The sequence below is a fragment of the Mytilus galloprovincialis genome, chromosome 5 (assembly GCF_965363235.1).
Source record: "Mytilus galloprovincialis chromosome 5, xbMytGall1.hap1.1, whole genome shotgun sequence".
NCBI classification, from domain to species: Eukaryota; Metazoa; Mollusca; class Bivalvia; order Mytilida; family Mytilidae; genus Mytilus; species Mytilus galloprovincialis.
In genome coordinates this window covers 25,628,900-25,647,925 of record NC_134842.1, presented here as the reverse complement: position 1 = coordinate 25,647,925, position 19,026 = coordinate 25,628,900, and the positions used below count along the sequence as shown (strand labels likewise).

The 19,026-nt window shown below is 31.6% G+C and overlaps 1 protein-coding gene and 1 long non-coding RNA gene across 2 annotated transcripts in view; both read left to right on the top strand.

Annotated features, from left to right (window-relative positions):
• LOC143075489 (uncharacterized) overlaps positions 1 to 9,726 on the top strand; it is a 391,914-nt gene extending 382,188 nt beyond the window's left edge. The window contains exon 2 of the long non-coding RNA XR_012978330.1: positions 8,634 to 9,726. This is a non-coding gene — a long non-coding RNA (uncharacterized LOC143075489). The remainder of the gene's footprint in view (positions 1 to 8,633) is intronic.
• LOC143075486 (uncharacterized) lies at positions 27 to 9,726 on the top strand. Its single transcript, XM_076250919.1, has 4 exons — positions 27 to 162; positions 4,761 to 5,434; positions 6,226 to 6,377; positions 6,989 to 9,726. Exons 1-4 carry the CDS (start codon positions 94 to 96, stop codon positions 7,150 to 7,152), a joined length of 1,059 nt encoding a protein of 352 aa, XP_076107034.1. The 5' UTR covers positions 27 to 93; the 3' UTR covers positions 7,153 to 9,726.
• Positions 9,727 to 19,026: the final 9,300 nt, after the last annotated feature.

Sequence of the window (19,026 nt, the reverse complement as noted above, 5' to 3'; positions counted from 1 at the left end):
CTTGTCAAAAATATAAAAAAAAAAACAAATCCGAAAAAGGTATCCGGGAGAGAACTTGTTCCGAAGAAGAAGAAAAATGATGATGTCAAAAACATGTTTTTAACCTTTTTACCCATCTATGCTAAATATTTGATTTTGATATGGTATATTTATAGTCCCTTTGTAAGTTTGTTTAGAAGCTTTAGTTAGCTATAATATTCCACCTGTCGTGACCTGTGTATTATCCTTCCAAAATTAGCAAAAACTGAAAAAGTACAAGTAATTTATTAACTATATCAGGGAGATGTGGTATGATTGCCAGTAAAGACAAGTGTCCATCACAGTTCAAAAGTAATTTAAGTAATTATAGGCCATCATACAGCCTTCAACAATGGAAACTCCTAGTTGGCTCTTAGAAAGGTCTATACTTGACATACTTGAGGGTAGGAATGACAACGTCAGGCGTCAAACTGTCATTTTCGGCTACCATTAGCGTCAAATATGTCATTTCTGGGATAATGTCTTTTACTTGAAAAGATCGTAAGTTTTGCATGCCTAGATGATGTCATTTACCAGATAAAAGGTGCGCCTGTATCCCTGCTTTATTAAAAGTTTCCAGGACTTTTATAATCGTCTTTCTGTAGGGTAGTATAAAAATAGTTTATGTTCCGTAAGTGCATATGATAATCTTGATTCCTGTACAACTGCATGAATTTCCCAAATATTTTGTGCAGTATAAAACATGGTAAAGGGAGTCACATATGACAGATTTAACTAAAATCCGTATCCCGGAACTGACAACTATTGGTTAAAATTTCACTGTGATTTGTCGAGATATTCTATTGTGATTCGTCAGAGGTTTTAAAAAATTTATTGTTACCGTTATTTTTGGAAAATAGTCAGTATGATACTGATGTGATATAGAAAATGCCTTATGGTATTCCCTAGACTACTCTATTCATGCTATTTATTACATAGCATGCATACTGTGTATCACTATCAGTCATGATTGCATAGGGTTAAACAATTAAACCCTTAATATTAATGACATCAAATAATCAATATCAGTCTTGGCTACAAATGCTTTATAAAACCCCTTATAATGTACAAATGTACATGTTTAATGTCATGTTTTCGTGAAAAAAACTTCTTGATTAGTTCTACTAGAGGTCGGTCATTTAAAGAAGTATCAATTAACCGTATCATATACATTGACGTATACGCATATGCAAATATACCAAAAAGCAGTATGTGATCCTGAGCTTTAATTTTATCTATACTTTCAATAATGCAGATGGGCAAGAGATTAATTTCTAATGCTACTATTTTTAGCTCACCTGACCTGAAAGGTCAAGTGAGCTTTTCTCATCACTTGGCGTCCGTCGTCCGTCGTCTGTCGTCCGTCGTCCGTAAACTTTTACAAAAATTTTCTCCTCTGAAACTACTGGGCCAAATTTAAGCAAACTTGGCCACAATCATCCTTGGGGTATCTAGTTTAAAAAAAAATGTGTCCGATGACCTGGCCATCAAACCAAGATGGCAGCCATGGCTAAAAATAGAACACAGGGGTAAAATGCAGTTTTTGGCTTATAACTCAAAAAACCAAAGCATTTAGAGCAAATCTGACATGAGGGGAAAATTGATTATCAGGTCAAGATCTATCTGCCCTGAAATTTTCAGATGAATCGGACAACCTGTTGTTGGGTTGCTGCCCTTGAATTGGTAATTTTAAGGAAATTTTGCTGTTTTTGGTTATTATCTTGAATATTATTATAGATAAAGATAAACTGCAAACAGCAATAATGTTCAGCAAAGTAAGATTTACAAATAAGTCAACATGACTGGAATGGTCAGTTGACCCCTTTAGGATTAATTGCCCTTTATAGTCAATTTTTAACCATTTTTCGTAAATCTTAGTAATCTTTTACAAAAATCTTCTCCTCTGAAACTACTGGGCCAAATTTAACCAAACTTGGCAACAATCATCTTTGGGGTATCTAGTTTAAAAAATGTGTCCGGTGACCTGGCCATTCAACCAAGATGGCTGCCACGGCTAAAAATAGAACATAGGGTAAAATGCAGTTTTTGACTTATAACTCAAAAACCAAAGCATTTAGAGCAAATCTGACAGAATTTAATTGTTTATCAGGTCAAGATCTATCTGCCCTGAAATTTTCAGATGGATCGGACAACTGGTTGTTGGGTTGCTGCCCCTGATTAGTAATTTTAAGGAAATTTTGCAGTTTTTGGTTATTATCTTGAATTTTATTATAGATAGAGATAAACTGTAAACAGCAATAATGCAGCAAAGTAAGATCTACAAATAAGTCAACATGACCAAAATTATCAGTTGACCCCTTAAGGAGTTATTGCCCTTTATTGTCCATTTTGACCAATTTTTCGTAAATTTTTGTAATCTTTTACAAAAATCTTCTCCTCTGAAACTCCTGGGCCAAATTTAACCAAACTTGGTCACAATCATTATTTGGGTATTTAGTTTAAGAATTGTGTGGTGTGACCCGTCCAACCAACCAAGATGGCTGCCATGGCTAAAAATAGAACATAGAGGGGAAATGTAGATTTTCATTTTGGCTTATATCTCTGACACCAAAGCATTTAGAGCAAATCAATCTGATTGAGTAAAATTGTTTATCAGGTCAAGATCTATCTGCCCTGAAATTTTCAGACAAATCAGACAACCTGTTGTTGGGTTGCTGCCCCCGAATTAGTAAGTTTAAGGAAATTTTGCAGATTTTGGTTATTATCTTCTTATTATAGATAGAGATAAACTGTAAACAGTAATAATGTTCAGCAAAATAAGATCTACAAATAAGTCAACATGACCAAAATTTTCAATTGATCCCTTAACATGCTTAAGGAGTTATTGCCCTTTATAGTCAATTGTTAACAACATGTTTTCAGGAAATATTTTCCACTGTAATTACTGGGCCAAGTTCATTATAGAGAGAAATATTTGTAGCAACAAGAATGTTCAGTAAAGAAAGATCTACAAACACATCACCATCACAAAAACACCATTTTGTCATGAGTTTATCTGTGTCCATTGGTAATATGCACATAAACCAAGGTGAGCGACACAGGCTCTTGAGAGCCTCTAGTTTGTAACAGACGTCGAACAGAAACATAACAAATGTAAAACTTTAATAAATCATTTCAAATTACCGACCTTGATCATAATAACTGATAGTTTCATTGTATATGTGGGGAAAACCCCTGATGCATTTTTCTCACTAAATAAAGCATCATAATAATTTCTGAATGTAATTCATACTTATATTAAATTCATCCATGATGTCCTGTAAGAATAATTTATCCACGGTGATATCAAATCAAAAATTAAGACCTTGTATATTGATAAAACATCAATGTTCGTAAAAATCGTGCTTGTCAACACTAATCAATTTTACTGTCAACAAATTTGGGATACTGTAAATATTCGGTAAAGCACTAATGCAGTAAACATTGCCAATGATCATCATTTTTCTTCCAAATGTATTTATTTTACATAAGGAGACAATGTATGATCTATTACTTATTTATTGATAAAATCGCAAATGTAAACTATTCATACATTGTAGTTCCTTTCCTTATATGCACATAAAATGGTGTATATATTAGTAGTACATTTGATGTTTTGGTGTTTATTCAGGTAAGATCTTGAAATATTTTTACGTGTTTTGTAAAAAGGATTTTGTACGATATTTGTGTCACTGCCCCACATTCGCTCCTTTTTGAGAATATGCAGAAGTCGTTGAAACCCCTTTTTTGGCAAAATACGATCATCTCAACTGATATTGAAATTTTTATGTTTTGAACAGGTTCTAATAGACCACTTTCGAGTTCATCCGTCACCGGCAAAAACTCGTCAATTATGCGCGCCTTTATGACGTCATTTACCAGATAGAGGGGATCGCCTGTATCCCTGCACTGTTTACGTTCATCAAACGTCTTAGTGATCGTCATTGTGCAGGATAAACTAGAAATAATGGTTGTTCTGTAGGTACTTAATGACAATTCCCTAATGACAGCAGTGCTGATTATCAATTTTGAGAATTTAATTTGCTGAATAATTCGTACAATATAGAATTATAATTTTCCAACCACTCGCTCAACATTGAAACGGAAGTGACGACGCCCCTAAACGCACAAATGACGTTCACTAAAACCAGAGTTTTTGACGGAAATGCATCGAACTCGAAAGTTGTCTATTGCACAACGTATAATAGTCTAAAGCTCGGGATCACATAATATTTTTGGTATATCTGCAGATGCGTATACGTCACCGCATATGATACGGTTGATACGTTTTAAATTACCGACCTCTAATTGAGGTACATGGCTTTTCAATTACACACACTGTATCTGCAATCAACCAATATAATCTAATATCTCAAGCAGAGCTCTTGGGGTAATATTGGTGTCTCGGGTTGATGCATGCATGTTCAATATTGAAAAAAAACTATTTGACATGTTTGACATGTTTGATATTGCTTCTAGTTTCATTTTATTGGAAAATAGTATTGATCAGGATTATCCTAGATGAAAAACATCATTCTTCTTCCTGCATGACCTATTGAAAAAAACATTTTTTCTGATGCCATCATCTATAACATCTTCATACATGTCATATACATGATATATATATACATGTATAAACATGATAGAAATAGAATGTTTATATTGATAATCTGCAAACCATTATTAATAAATCTAATAAATTGAGTACCAACTATATCATTTTATATTTATATATTTTACAGTGTCAAACAGCTCTAACAGACAGGTCACATGCCACCATTGATTCTTTTGTAAAATCTCATTATGGAGAAAATGTACAAGATACACCAACCAAGAGTAGAGATAAAACATTTAGAATGGAATATCATCAGAAGACCATGAAGACAAAATGGCCCTTTATTAGCATTGAAACACAAGCTCAATTACATTTAACACAGATAATAATGATGTGCAATATACTTAGAAAGAGAACACAAAGAACAAATCAAAATGTGTATGATAACTGTTGTACACATCTTCATAATCATGATAATGATAGTTTAAAAAAAATTTATACAAAAATTTGTTCTCTTTGTGTTCAGCATTTTCATGATATGCCACAGTTGAGTAAAGGCGTATGTAATATAAATAAATTAAATAATTTTAAATTTGATAAATATTTTGAAATTTATAATCAAATGAAAAAACGGAAAAATCATCAAAAGAAAAAAGTCAAAAGACAAGCTACTGATAATGGGAAAGATACCAGTATTAAGAAGAAAAACCTTCATATCAAAAAGAAAGAAATAAGATTCAACATTACTACAGAAGTTACTACAGATGATAATTTGCATGTTTCAAAAAGAGGTCTGAATGATACAGAGAACTCAACTATTCCTGGAATGGCAGACTGGGAGGCTATTTTACAGATGGAATAGTAAGTGATATATTGTTGTAACTTAGCTTTAGAAAAGAAATGTAAAATCAACAAAATTAACCTTCTACCTATTGCTCACTAACTGCGAATGTATGCCTTGTTATGGTTATACATTTTGAAAAGCAGTAAGATGATGAGGTATGAATGACTGTATCACACAGAATTGCATGCTCACATCAAGCTTGCTACTAAATTTAAAGAATCTTTGAATTTGTAGTTGTAAAAATGCAACAAACTTTTCATATATGACAGACCTAAAGTCACAACTGACAATGACAGACCTAAAGTCACAACTGACAGTGGTCAACAATCTTAATCCTATCCTTCTAAGTAAGTATTTTTGATAATACTATCTCCATATAAGACAATACAACCGAACAATTTAATCTGGATGCCACCATATTATTTAATCAGTGAGGAAACAGAGTATGAGTTAAATTCTAAAACATACATTCAAGTATTTTAATGAAACAAAACAATTCATAAATGAACCAATGTGATGATCTCTTTTTAACATGTTCTTTTGCTAGTGGGAGATCATGGACTTTTAATACTTAAATTTGTAACTTTTGTATAGATACCAAACATATGGCATTTAGAAGAATAAAACACTTGGTTTTCCTTTAATCAAAATAAAGAGTTTCTTTCTTTAAAGGGAATTTGATTCTTTGTTTATAAATTGTTTTGAAAAATTTGTTTTTTGTGGAAAAAAATTATAATTTAAAGCAATGCAGTAAAACAAAGAAAAAAATGAATATAAAAAAAAATTTAATTTTACATTTTTATTGCAGCTCTAAAGACCCTCAGTGGGCCCTGGTATGTGTGGTATTTCTTGTAACTTTAGTGTTAGTAGGTGTTTGGTACTGTGGGATGTGTAAGAACAAACACACAGAATACATTGATCCAGTAGTTACACATAATCTCAAACCAGAGTTTGTTAAAGGTATTTTATCACATGTGTTTAGTTATTAAAAATTATTAGTTTGATGTATGATAATAAAAAGAATACTTTATAAGTTGAGTGCATCAGTAGCCCTTTTCTAGATTTATCTAGATTAGAATGCTGAAAAGCAAGAATTTTTAAAGCCAATGCAAGAAATTGAGGTAATTCAGGAGCTGTAATTCAATGTAAGTCCATAAAAACCTAAAACTAATAGACAAATTCATCTAAGGTTAACGTTGCCTTTCAAGGAGTTGGAAACATGCTTATATTTTCACTAATTTGTAGTTGTACATCAATTAGTGGTCTCAAGATCCGGACATTTTTTAATGACAATGCATCTAAAGAAAGTAAGAAGGCATACCAAATGATGTTGTTCTTTCAAATTTATTTACAATAAACATCATAAAAATCAATACAGTAAAACTAATAACTGATCTACAACTTCAAATTTGAACTGAAAAACTGAAAAAAATATTCACTTGTGTGCTACATTCTTCATTGAATCAGTGTGTTGTTCAGTCACCTAAAAAGATTAATTGGCATTGAAAATTACAATTCAAGAAGTACTTAAGCTTGTAATTGTTTTAAAATTGAGTTTTTATATTTTACAGATGTGGTTAGGCGTAAAGCAAGATTTCTGGCATGGTTTAAGTATTTAAAGAGTAGAAGAAAGCATGTAAAACAAAAAGCTGAATCTGAAGCTGAAGCCTTGTTATCTAGTAATAATGGTAGTGAAGAAGATCTTTTTGATCAAACTGATATGTCAGCTTTTTAAGCAATTTCATGTTTTAATATGTCAGCTTTTTAAGCAATTTCATGTTTTAAGAGGGGTCAAAGAATTATTCTATTGACAAATATATTATATTAAGATTAACAAACATATGATACCTTTTTTTTCAGTTTGCCTTTGAGCTCTTATCTTAATTTATAAGATAATACATAAAATTTCTAGGAATTCTAAGGAATTCCCTAAAATAATGAAAACTATCATGCATTCAGCCACCAAGCCTGTCCTATTTAAAATGGTGCTATTTTAAAAATAAACATATATGTGCTTCACTGCTTACTGATGGTTCTTTTTTTTATTCACAATGCATAAAATGGATTAATTCTCTATTTCTTGGGATGACAATTTTTAATGTGTCTTCTTGCCACACTTAATAGTAGTATCTGAAACACCCCTTTATATATTTGGAATACCCCCTAAGCTTTCTGGAATATCATCAAGCTTTCAGTGATATTTGAATTCAGGACTGACACTTCATTATTAATTGTTATTAAAATAAGGAGATGTGGTCTGATTATCAATGAGACAACAATCCACTAGAGTTCAAATGATGGAGATATAAGCAATTATAGGTCACTGCTACTTCCAACAAGAAGGAAAACCCTATACTATATAGTCAGTTGTAAAAGGCCTGACATGAAAATTGTGAAGCAATGTAAACAAGGAAAACAAAAAGCCTAATTCATGACAATACAATTTACAGTTAAGACATATGACAGACATGAATTAACAACAACCATTGCATTACATACTTTGACTTGGGACAAGATATGCAACCAGGTTTAATCCACCAATTACTACACTTGTTAGGAAATATATGAAATAAATACTGTGGATTCATTTATTTTCGTGGGTATCAATTTTCATGGATAGTGGAAAACTTGCATTTTTAACAATGATGAATCCACAGTAGTACAGTTGTCTTCCAGGAATTCCTATGATGTGTTTGAGCTTTTGGTTTTGCCATTTGATAAGGGACTTTCAGTTTTGAATATACCTTGGTGTTCGGTTATTTTTGTTATTTTACTACTTTTTGGGGACAGGCACATAAAGAAATACAAAGTAGGTAAAGTCAAAGTTAGACATTAATAATTTCTCAAACCTTCATTAACACATGATTAAATTTTATTAAATTTCTACAGAGCTTTAAGTTTATTATGGTCAAAAGAAAGGATCCACAGCAACATTTTGAAAACACATTATTTTATTTGAATAATCTGAATCCACATTTTAGATTTTTTCTTCATTTTTCTGTATTTGACCGAGCAACGGGTGTCCTTTTTCTTTGAAATTAAGATGAGCTTCTTCAAGAATAAGATGTAGCATCTGAAAAAAATGTTTGTTTTTGTTATTTCCTGTAATTTACTTATAAGTGGACTTAGTTTTTTTACAACCATATATATAACACAAGTAAACTGACAGCATCATTTGCAGTGGAGAAAGAGGGTTCATCTTTTATGATTTTTTAGTTGTGTCTCAGGATCATAAGTTTTATATTGTTGTTCGGCCAATGTAATACATATAATGTATAGCATAGTCTTCAATTTTCATACTTAAATTGTTTTAAAAAATATTGTTCACAAACTCAGCATTTAAACTGTTTTTCTTCTTTCAAATCATGTGAAATTAACAATGACAAGAAAACTGTCAATCAATTCAATGTGCCAAAAATCTGTTCTTTTAGTTTTCGGAAAAGTCAGACAGGAATTAAAATATTCCATGAATAGATGTTTTCATTGTTTTTGTATATACATGTTGATGTATATTAAAAAATTGTAATTGTAAACCTTTTTTTTTACAGCAATATTTTTATGCACTCTATAGAGAGGCCTCTTTTCATAATTATGTAAAACAAAAATGTCAGAGAAGGATTTCATGTTCTTCTATCAAATATCAAATACAAAATGTCATGTAATTAAAACATACTGTGGATTCATAAGTATCTGTAGAATATCAATTTTCGTAACTTTTGTGGGTACAGGTGAACCACTATATAAAATGTTCAGCCATAATCAAAATTTTCTACTTATATGCAGATTTCGGCTAAACTACGAAATTGAATATCCAGGAACATGCAAGTTTTCCATGATCCACGAAATTTTTCCATGATCCACGAAATTTTGTACACACGAAAATATATGAATCCACAGTAATGTATTTATAATGTAAATATAAAACTGTAATGCAGATAATTCAGAATATTTCAAGGTTTAAAAGTATTTTGTTGCTTTTGACTACAGAAAAAATATCTTACAGAGATCTATTATTGACTATTTCCACATTATTAAAATTCTGGTAGATATTGTCATGATATTGAAAATCATGTATCCTTATTCTATTATTGAAATAATATCAAGTTTCTTGAAGGTTAAAATCTAGTGGGTTTTAATAATGTTTTGTATCATTCATTTTGTTAATGTACATATTTGTAGTTTATTGATTATTTAGTTATATGTATAAATTATTAAGTTATATGATAAACTGTTATATATATATACAGTCAAGATAGAATTGACCAAAGAAATGTATATTTTGTTGAAGAATATATTTATGCAAATAGTGCTCTATTGTTGTTTTATGTGTCCACTGTCAAAGTAGAATGGAACAAAGATTTTAGCCAGCCAACATTTTAGAAGTTATTATTTCTTTCTGTTTAATAAGACTTGATTTCCAAACAAAATTATTGTCTCTATTGAATATATAAGCAATTTTGCAGCAAGACTTTAAGCATGGAAAACTAGATATTTGGATTGGGTTTTTCTTCATTATGATGGCCATATGGTGAAACTAAAGTTATAGTTAATGCTAAGCTGATTGTGTACTGCTGTAAAGAGAAACTTTTGCATTGGTTTAAATTTGTCATTATGCTATTTACATAAATATTGCAATCCCTACCAACTATTCAATTGGTGAGGGTGAAGGAGGTATTTTAGCACATTTACTTTGATCTTGACATAAGCCAAATAAAGGCAACAGTAGTATACCGCTGTTCAAAAGTCACAAATCGATTGAGAAAAACCAAACTAAAACTGAGGAAAACACATCAAATATAAAAGGAAAACAATGAAACAACAGAAACATTAAAGTGCAACAAAAAACCAAACGACAATGCAACACACACACAAAAACGAACTATAAGATAACAATTTCCACTTTCCTGACTTGGTACAGGACATTTTAAGAAAAAATGGTGGGTTGAACCTGGATTTGTGGCTAGCTAAACTTCTTGTTTTTATGGCAACGTTAAATATAACACAAAAATTACAACAATACATGACAGGACTACAATACAAATAAATGGAAAATAATACAGGACAGAAAAATACACAAATAAACAATACAATAGAACATTACGACAAGCTAATAGTTATTAAAGACACCAGGCTAATAATTTAATACTTCAGACAAGTGTTTCATCTACATAAAACCCACCAGTGACGCTCAGGTCAAAATAGTAAAGAAAACAAATCAAAGATGAGGAGCATTGATGACCCGAAATCCCAAAACGATGTGCCAAATACGGTTAAGGTTATCTGCCTGGGATAAAAAATCCTTAGTATTTAGAATAATTCATACTTTTGCAAATTTATAAAAAAAAAATGACCGTATAATTAATATACATGTCGACACCGAAGTGGTGACTAACTACAGAATAAAAACGAACACGTGAAACAACCTAGGTCAGCACATCAAACTGTACAGCCGAACCACGCTTTGTATGTCACCCGATTAGATCGACGCAAAAAAGTGACGTCAAATAGATGTCGAAAAATATCGAAAAAAAAGGATATAGTTGAGGATTAGGTTTGTAAACATTACCCCATCTGGTGAATTTCCAAGTTTACTTTGTAGTATAATTTTGAAAAGTTCAAGCAAGTTCTGATTATAAATTTCCATCTATTTGCATTTGTAGAAATGTTCAGCAAAAGATAAATCTGCAAGTTCTGGCATAATACTAAACTGGACTGATATCTTATTTAATTTTCAATTACTTTGGGTGCAGGTTGGTATGTTGAAAAATATGATAAATATATGTCATCATGATCGAAATTGTTAATGGATTTCATGTACCAATAACGTTTGGTTTTGAGAATAATATACTAAATAACAGTATACAAAACACGACATAGAAAACCACAGACTGAGTAACTCGAACGGATCAAAACATCAGGGGTGATATTAATTGTTCCCGAATGGTTAAACGATCCTGATACTCTTGTGGTCTCTCTGGTTTTGCTCATGTAAGTACAAACTTTGTGATTAGTCTGATTAGTCTGGTACCTTTGATAAGTATTTACACCACTGCTTTTGGACGTGTTGAACCAGAGGGTATCACCGGCCTTGTATCACTTCGGTGTTGACATACATATCAGTTATATAGTCAATTTTATCAATTTACAGTTTAAAAAAGTATGACTTGTTCGAAGTACTTAAGACTTTTTCATCCCAGGCATATATTACCTTAGCCGTATTTAGTACAACTTTTTGGAATTTTGATTCCTCAATTCTCTTAAACTTTATGCTTGTTTTGGCTTTCTAACTATTTTGATCTAAGCGTCACTGATGAGACTTATGTAAACGAAACCAGAGTCAAATTATAAGCCTGATACCTTTGATAACTATTTACCACACGCTTGGTCGATGCCACTACTGGTTGAGATTCCGTGCCCGAGGGTATCACCAACCCAGTAGTCCGCACTTCGGTGTTTACATGAATATCAATTATATGGTCTTGCATTTTTATAAATTTATTGTTTGCGTTAATTATTCGAAATACTAAGGATTTTCCGATCCCAGTCATATAATAACTTAGCCGTATTTTGCACAACCTTTTGGAATTTTAGGTCCTAAATGCACGCAAACTTCATACTTGAATGGCTTTCTTACTATTTTGATGTGGGCATCACTGATAAGTCTGGAGTATCAAATTAGAAGCTTGGTACCTTTGATATAAATTTGGCATCATCAGTGTCTGTTTTTAACTATTTGAAAAAGCTCCTGTATAACTACTTGGCTGGATGTTAAGCACTTTTTACCTGATTGTTTCTAAGGGAATCTAGTATGTAAATTTTAAAAGGGATTTGATCCATTATTAAACATAGCTGCTGAAGGTTAAACCAATGGACAACCTATGGGTAAGGATGATTTTTTGAAAATATGTAAGAGATTACCATTCAAAAGAATTTCACAAATATTATGCAATTGTGGCAACAACTATCTCTGAAACTAAAATAGATGTATATAAAAACACATTAATCAATCAAAAATGAAAAGCAAGACACGATCTAATTATAGTCAATTGGTATACATGTATTTTTTTAGCCATCTCGTAAAATAGTTTATTGCCCCGAGATGACAATTTAAAATCTCTGCGTTTTTGGCTTTAACCTTGATACTTCTAGTATACATGCTATTAGTGAAGAGAACTCCCAAGCAACCAACATGATCAGCTAGACAAGATCTAGAAATAGGTCTGCATGACTTAAATCGTGAGTTATCTCCTTATAGCAGTTATTGTCCCCGATTGCTACCCTATTTTGCATTTTTTGTGGGGGGGGGACTTTTTTATGAGGAGATACTTAGTCCATAGTTAAACTGACCAGTTAGATAAAATCAACGATCACAATCGAGAATTGACCATTTATGGTAATATTTTTACAAAGCACAAACATGTCGGCATTCACCTCAAAATCTTACCAAACCTTTAAACAGACTGTAATATTCGGAAAGGATACAGTTACGATACTGTTGTCAAGTCATTACGAATTGCATATTTTGGTATTAATATTGATTCACTCATAGAGTCTTTCCATCGGAAATAAACACATTTATTCTTGAACCAGTTGTTGACATGATACAGTTTATGTTCTTCTCATATATTTTATGATGATATGATACTAAACCCCAAAGGGAAGGATTGTACTTGATTTTCATATGACGAAGACATAATCTTTCTATCAGTTTAATGATGTCTAAAGCTGGCATGTCAGTTACTGCTAGTAGTCCTTTGTTCATTTATGTTTCATTGTCATTATGCTTAGTTACTTTTGTTTTTATTCTGACATCGGACTCTGACTTCTTTTAAATGAGTTTTACTGTGCATACTGTGTGTTTGTTTATTTTATATTGGCTAGCGGTATAGGGGATGGTAGAGATCTCACATTATGTTGAACCCAACAGCATTTTTGCCCCTGTCCCAATTTTATTCTCATTGGAGTTATAGCCATTGAAAAACATGTTTGACCTTTTTGTTTCTTTGGTCAGTCTCTTGAAAACTATATTCATGTTAATTGCTAGAAGCAAATTGTAACAGGCAAAAATGACCCCAAAACGAATACTAGCAACCTAAAAATACGATATCACTGATTCTAGGACTTATATATAAAAGTCCCAGCCTAAACCGACTATCCTGTAACGACATATTTCACACTTTGTTAGTGTGTTATTTTACTATGTATTTTCTTAAAAGTGTATTAAGGGGGTTCGCGGGTCTAAATCATTTATATAGGATTTCTCTATATTTTTCTATAAATGAACTTTATCTTATAGTTAATAGAAAAATAAAATAAAAAAATGGGGTCACCGTTCATTTGCGCTCACAATCTGCCTTCGAAAGAAGCATACATCTTTGTAAAAGTGGTTTATTTCTGTTGAACTAATAGGAGAAATAAAGGTAATATCGAAAATAAAAAAAGAAATTTATTACAGAATTCGCTCAAATTTTACAATAATTTAGTTTAAGTACAGTATATATCGAAATTATATTAAAAAATATAGGTCACCGATGAGTTAAAAGAGATATTCCAATTTTAAAGCCAAAAACTGGCATTTTTCCACCAAAGGGAGATAATTTGGAACTTTTTCAATGATGTTTACATTTTAAAAGTCATCTGGGGCCAACACGAATTAATTGTTTTCAATGTTTTTTGTACCATATGATAAAGTAACAACTACAAAAGGTAATAAATAAAATTTGTAATGAAAAACAAATGTTTAATTTTTTTCTGAAATTGTTATACCCTCGAGCCTCCTTAAATAGAGAGAAACTTTGACCAGCAACATGTGCCGTTAAGCTAGTCAATAGAGTTATCAACTTTATTTAAGTGATGAGTCTTGTGTTGACAATGTTCGCATAAGGCGTAACACTTTATTGGTTTGGTGTCTTGCATGAGTATGTACTTTTTTTGTGTATCAGCCATTACTTTGATAACTAAAATACATAGAAAAAGTATTCACAAATTAGAAAACAAAACTGATTCTATTCCTTATATGATGAATTGCCTTGTTTGGTTATTATTAAGACGAAATTTAGATATGGTGAACTACACAATTGGTCTGGTATGTTATACGAGTTTTGTTTTCCATTTTGTGTATTATAGCTATCATGAAATAATATAAAACTAAGAGAGAAAATAGCTTAAGAAATCACATAACCAGAAAGAGAGTTTACAAATAAGTCAGCATAATTAAAATTGTCTATAAACTCATCATAGATATCAGGACTAAATTTTGTATATACGCCAGACGCGCGTTTCGTCTACAAAAGACTCATCAGTGACGCTCGAATCCAAAAAATTTAAAAAGGCCAAATAAAGTATGAAGTTGAAGAGCATTGAGGACCAAAATTCCTAAAAGTTTTGCCAAATTCAGCTTAGGTAATCTATGCCTGAGGTAGAAAAGCCTTAGTATTTCAAAAATTCAATATTTTGTAAACAGTTAATTTATAAATGTAATTATATCAATGATAAGTCATTTCAATAGACTCCATTAATTTCAATATTTTTCTTTTTGCAGTAAGCTCATTTGACAGAAAGAGTGACTTATAAACCAAGATGCAAATTTGTTGATTTTGATATACTCTATCAATAAGCAAGATCACCATGGTAAAAAAAGAACACAAGAACGACAGTTTACTCATGTTTAATATCATCAACTAATTGAGAAAGTACAAACACAATGTGAGAAAGTTGCATTGACTCATAAAGGGACAAGAACGTATGAGATAACAGGGTAAGTGTCTCATTGTATTTATGCTGCTAACGTAGGCATAATTATCTTCTATCTTAAGAACGGTAATAGATGCACAAAGTTCGAGTGATGGGAAAATGTTCTGAACCATCCATATTCATCGATTGCTTAATTGTACTTAATCAGTTTTGAGTTAATAATGCATGCACCTTACTGCTGAAGATTTTTTTTGAGAGATTAGAGGTTATTTAATACCTTTAAAACTTTATTATATAGAAGGAAACTCTGAACAGCAAAGACTTCTTATAAGACTCTAGCATTTTGCAATTTATTTTAAAAATCGTAGTAGGCGGACAGAATTTCAGAAATCTTCAAACGCAGATTTATTACAATTATCGCGTTACTTAATGCTATCGGGAAAAAATCATCGAAAACACATGCTATTTCATTTTTTATGACCTGTTGCAAGTCAATTCCAAGATTAAAGAGGGTTAAAAACCAAAGATTTCAGAATTTTATGCTTAAGGTAGCACAATACAAAGATTTTTCATCCTTAATCAGACGACATCTTTAAACTGATGTAATTCAACTCATCCTTCTTTAAATTTTATAAATGAGGTACCAAAAGAAAAAGGAAGGATTAATCTTTCAAATTGTGATAATTTCATTATGACATAATTATTACATAATTAATTGTTATGTAATTAGTTGCTAAATTGTGATGTCTATACTTGAATGAATTTAGCATCTTTGTTATTTATAGCACCCCAAAATATTTTATAGATTCTTGCACAACACAGTTTGACCTCCAAAACCGTGTCTCAGATTTTTCCTAATTTTTATTGTATTTCATTCTCTCATAAATCTTCAATGAAGTTTGCAACATCAATTCATAAGAGATCACTAAATTCAATTGGGTATAAAATTTGTTCTATTTATGTTTTTGGAAATCTGAGACACGGTTTTGGAGGTCAAGCTGTGTTGTACAAGAATCTATGAAATATTTTGGGATGCTATGAAGAACAAAGACGCTAAATTCATTCAAGTGTGGACATCACAATATAGCAACTAATTACATAACAATTAATTATGTAATAATTATGTCATAATAAAATTATCACAATTTAAAAGATTTATCTTTCTTCTTTCTATGGTACCTCATTTATAAAATATAATGAAGGATGAAATGAATTACATCAGTTTAAAGTTGTCTGATTGGGAGTGAAAAAATCTTTGTATTGTGCTACCCTAAGCTGCATAAGTCTATATAGTCCAGTCGATTTGTGCAGATTTTTGACAAAATTGCTCAGATTGTAGTAAAAGCATGAAATTTGGCATAGTAGTAGCATATCTGATGGACAACATTTTAAGCTATGGACTCAATCTGAAAATCGAAATTGGCGGAAGTGGCGGCCATTTTAAAATTGTTTGATCTCAATAGATTAATAATAGAAAATCATGAAAATGATATTATAGAAGATATTGACATGAAATCTGGTTGATAGAATAACAGTGCTGAATCAAATTGTCTTGTAGAACAAAAGTTTTGGAAATATTACCCATATTGATGGCGCCCATCTTGAATTTTGTATTTTCTTTTAAGCCAAAATATGTAGTCATTATTCGATATAATAAAAAAAATGCATTGTGGAAGATATATACAAATGCATTTGTTTGAGCTATATAAACAGGACAAAAAGCTAGCCTTTCCCCCTCCCCCGAGTTTTCTTCTGTTTTGTGTACAAAAGCATTAGAACGCAGACACGAAGAGGATCATAAAATGAACTATTACTCTGAAAGCAATATTCATGCAACTGCTTGTTCGACATAGAATAACAGGAGAATTTTATCTTATACGAAGAAATAAAGCAAGAAAATATTTGTATACCTGTCGTTTATAGTAAATGGCTGATTACTGGATAATTCGTTTTGTTGATATTGTTCATTTGAAACGACTTTCAAAAACCTTGATTGCAGACATAATGAATTTTATATCATACAAGTAATGTTATAAGAACATCAACTGCTCAAATGTTCTCAATTGATGTTAAAAATATCTAACAATAAATGAAATGTACATGTACATGTTTTGTCAAACCACACTCTGTTTAAAATATTCTATCACATTGTCCTCCACATCAACATAGAGTAGAACAACTTAATACTGCCTTTACACATTTGCATTTCCTTAGTAACCGTGTTCACTTTGACTTATAAGTTAAGCGCTTGCTGCAGGATATAGTCATGTGGTATATTCATCACAATTGACAAGGACTGTCATCTGAGGACTTCATATATATTGATTTTTTGTTAGCCATCTTGCATGATGGCCATTTTGAAAACATGAATTTCCAATATATAATTATTCGCTAATCTTATTAATTCACTGTTTGCATTCATACTTTTTTTTACTACTTTATATTGGATATTCACAAAGAGGTCAGATAAGGCATGCACATGATTACAAAATTAAGATATCAGTATCAAAATGTCTGTTACTTACACGTTTGCCTAAGTAACTTTTTAAAACAGAAATTACGTATATATATCATATAATTTATGACCAAAAGTTTCTTTTTTGGAAAAGATCAAAATTGTAGATTTCGAAAACACTGGAACTAGATATAAGAAAAACACAATGGACAATTAGACTGGAAGGAATGTGTGAAACGGCAAGAAAGGACATGTAAGGGTTTGCAATCCCAAGCAGATACAAACAGAACAGTCATAGACATTTGAGCTGGCAATCACTCTTTTGAAGCAAGCATACGAAGATGTTGGGTCTTGAATTGGTTTTCCTTTCGCTCAATTCGAAACAGTTGAATGAGGGCTATGGAACTGCAGAAGCACTCCAGAATCACAAGGCAAAATGGCACAAATCATGTCAAACAAATTTTCAGACCTCAAAATATTTCATCAGCAAAATGGAAAACATAAAGATAAGTTGCCAATTGAAAGGAAACAATAAGTAAACAGACACTGTAAAGTGGAACTGGATCAAAAAGAACAATGACTGCAATGTATTTTTTCTGTGGAGATGTATCTGAAGATCTCCATGATACATCGACATTTCAAATCGACAAAAATAGGACACGACTGTGCACTTGTACTACAAGACATATTCCCTTAGCCAAAGTAAGAGCTGGAGATGTCAAATCACTAGTATCATGCTTAATGATTGATGAAACTTGACAACTTAGCAAATAGGCAGAATTAAAGACACAAAAAGAAATTCAGGAATCTTTTATCCTTGGAGTTGTGCTTTCCTAAATAATGAAATACATTGATGGCACACGGTCAGGAAGAAGTATTGTACCAATCTCCAAGCTTGCAGATCACGCCTAGAAGATCTTGGAGTTATCATGGAAAGAAGAACTGATACAACGCAGTTAACAAAATTGGAATGTAGCTGTCATAGGATATCTATAAGCATACAAGCAAGATAAATTAGTGCCCTTGATTTTTAACAAATGTAATCGTGAAGCTCTGATAAAGACCTAATAATAAAAGTGTAAAAATGAAGGCATCACCATAGCCATAGCAGGCAAAATATATATGCTTGATACTATAAATAACTTTACAGGGACACTCAATAACAGCTGTTGACACGAATCACTTCAACAGACATAAGTTTCCTTAGTAAGAATGGCCAAACATCAAGACACAGTCCAGAAATATCGTTGAGTGGCAGACAAGACTTACCATTTCTCAGCTATAATAGTTCAATTGTGCAACTCGTCGTTGAAAAGATACAACTGCAACTTATCAGTCCTCAGATAGAGAGTAAGATGTCTTTAAGATTGTGGAACTGATTCATTGGAAAGCCTACATTGAATGTCCTTTAAACCTTTTTATAGTAACAAGCTTAACTCTTAAAAAACTATTCTAGTTACC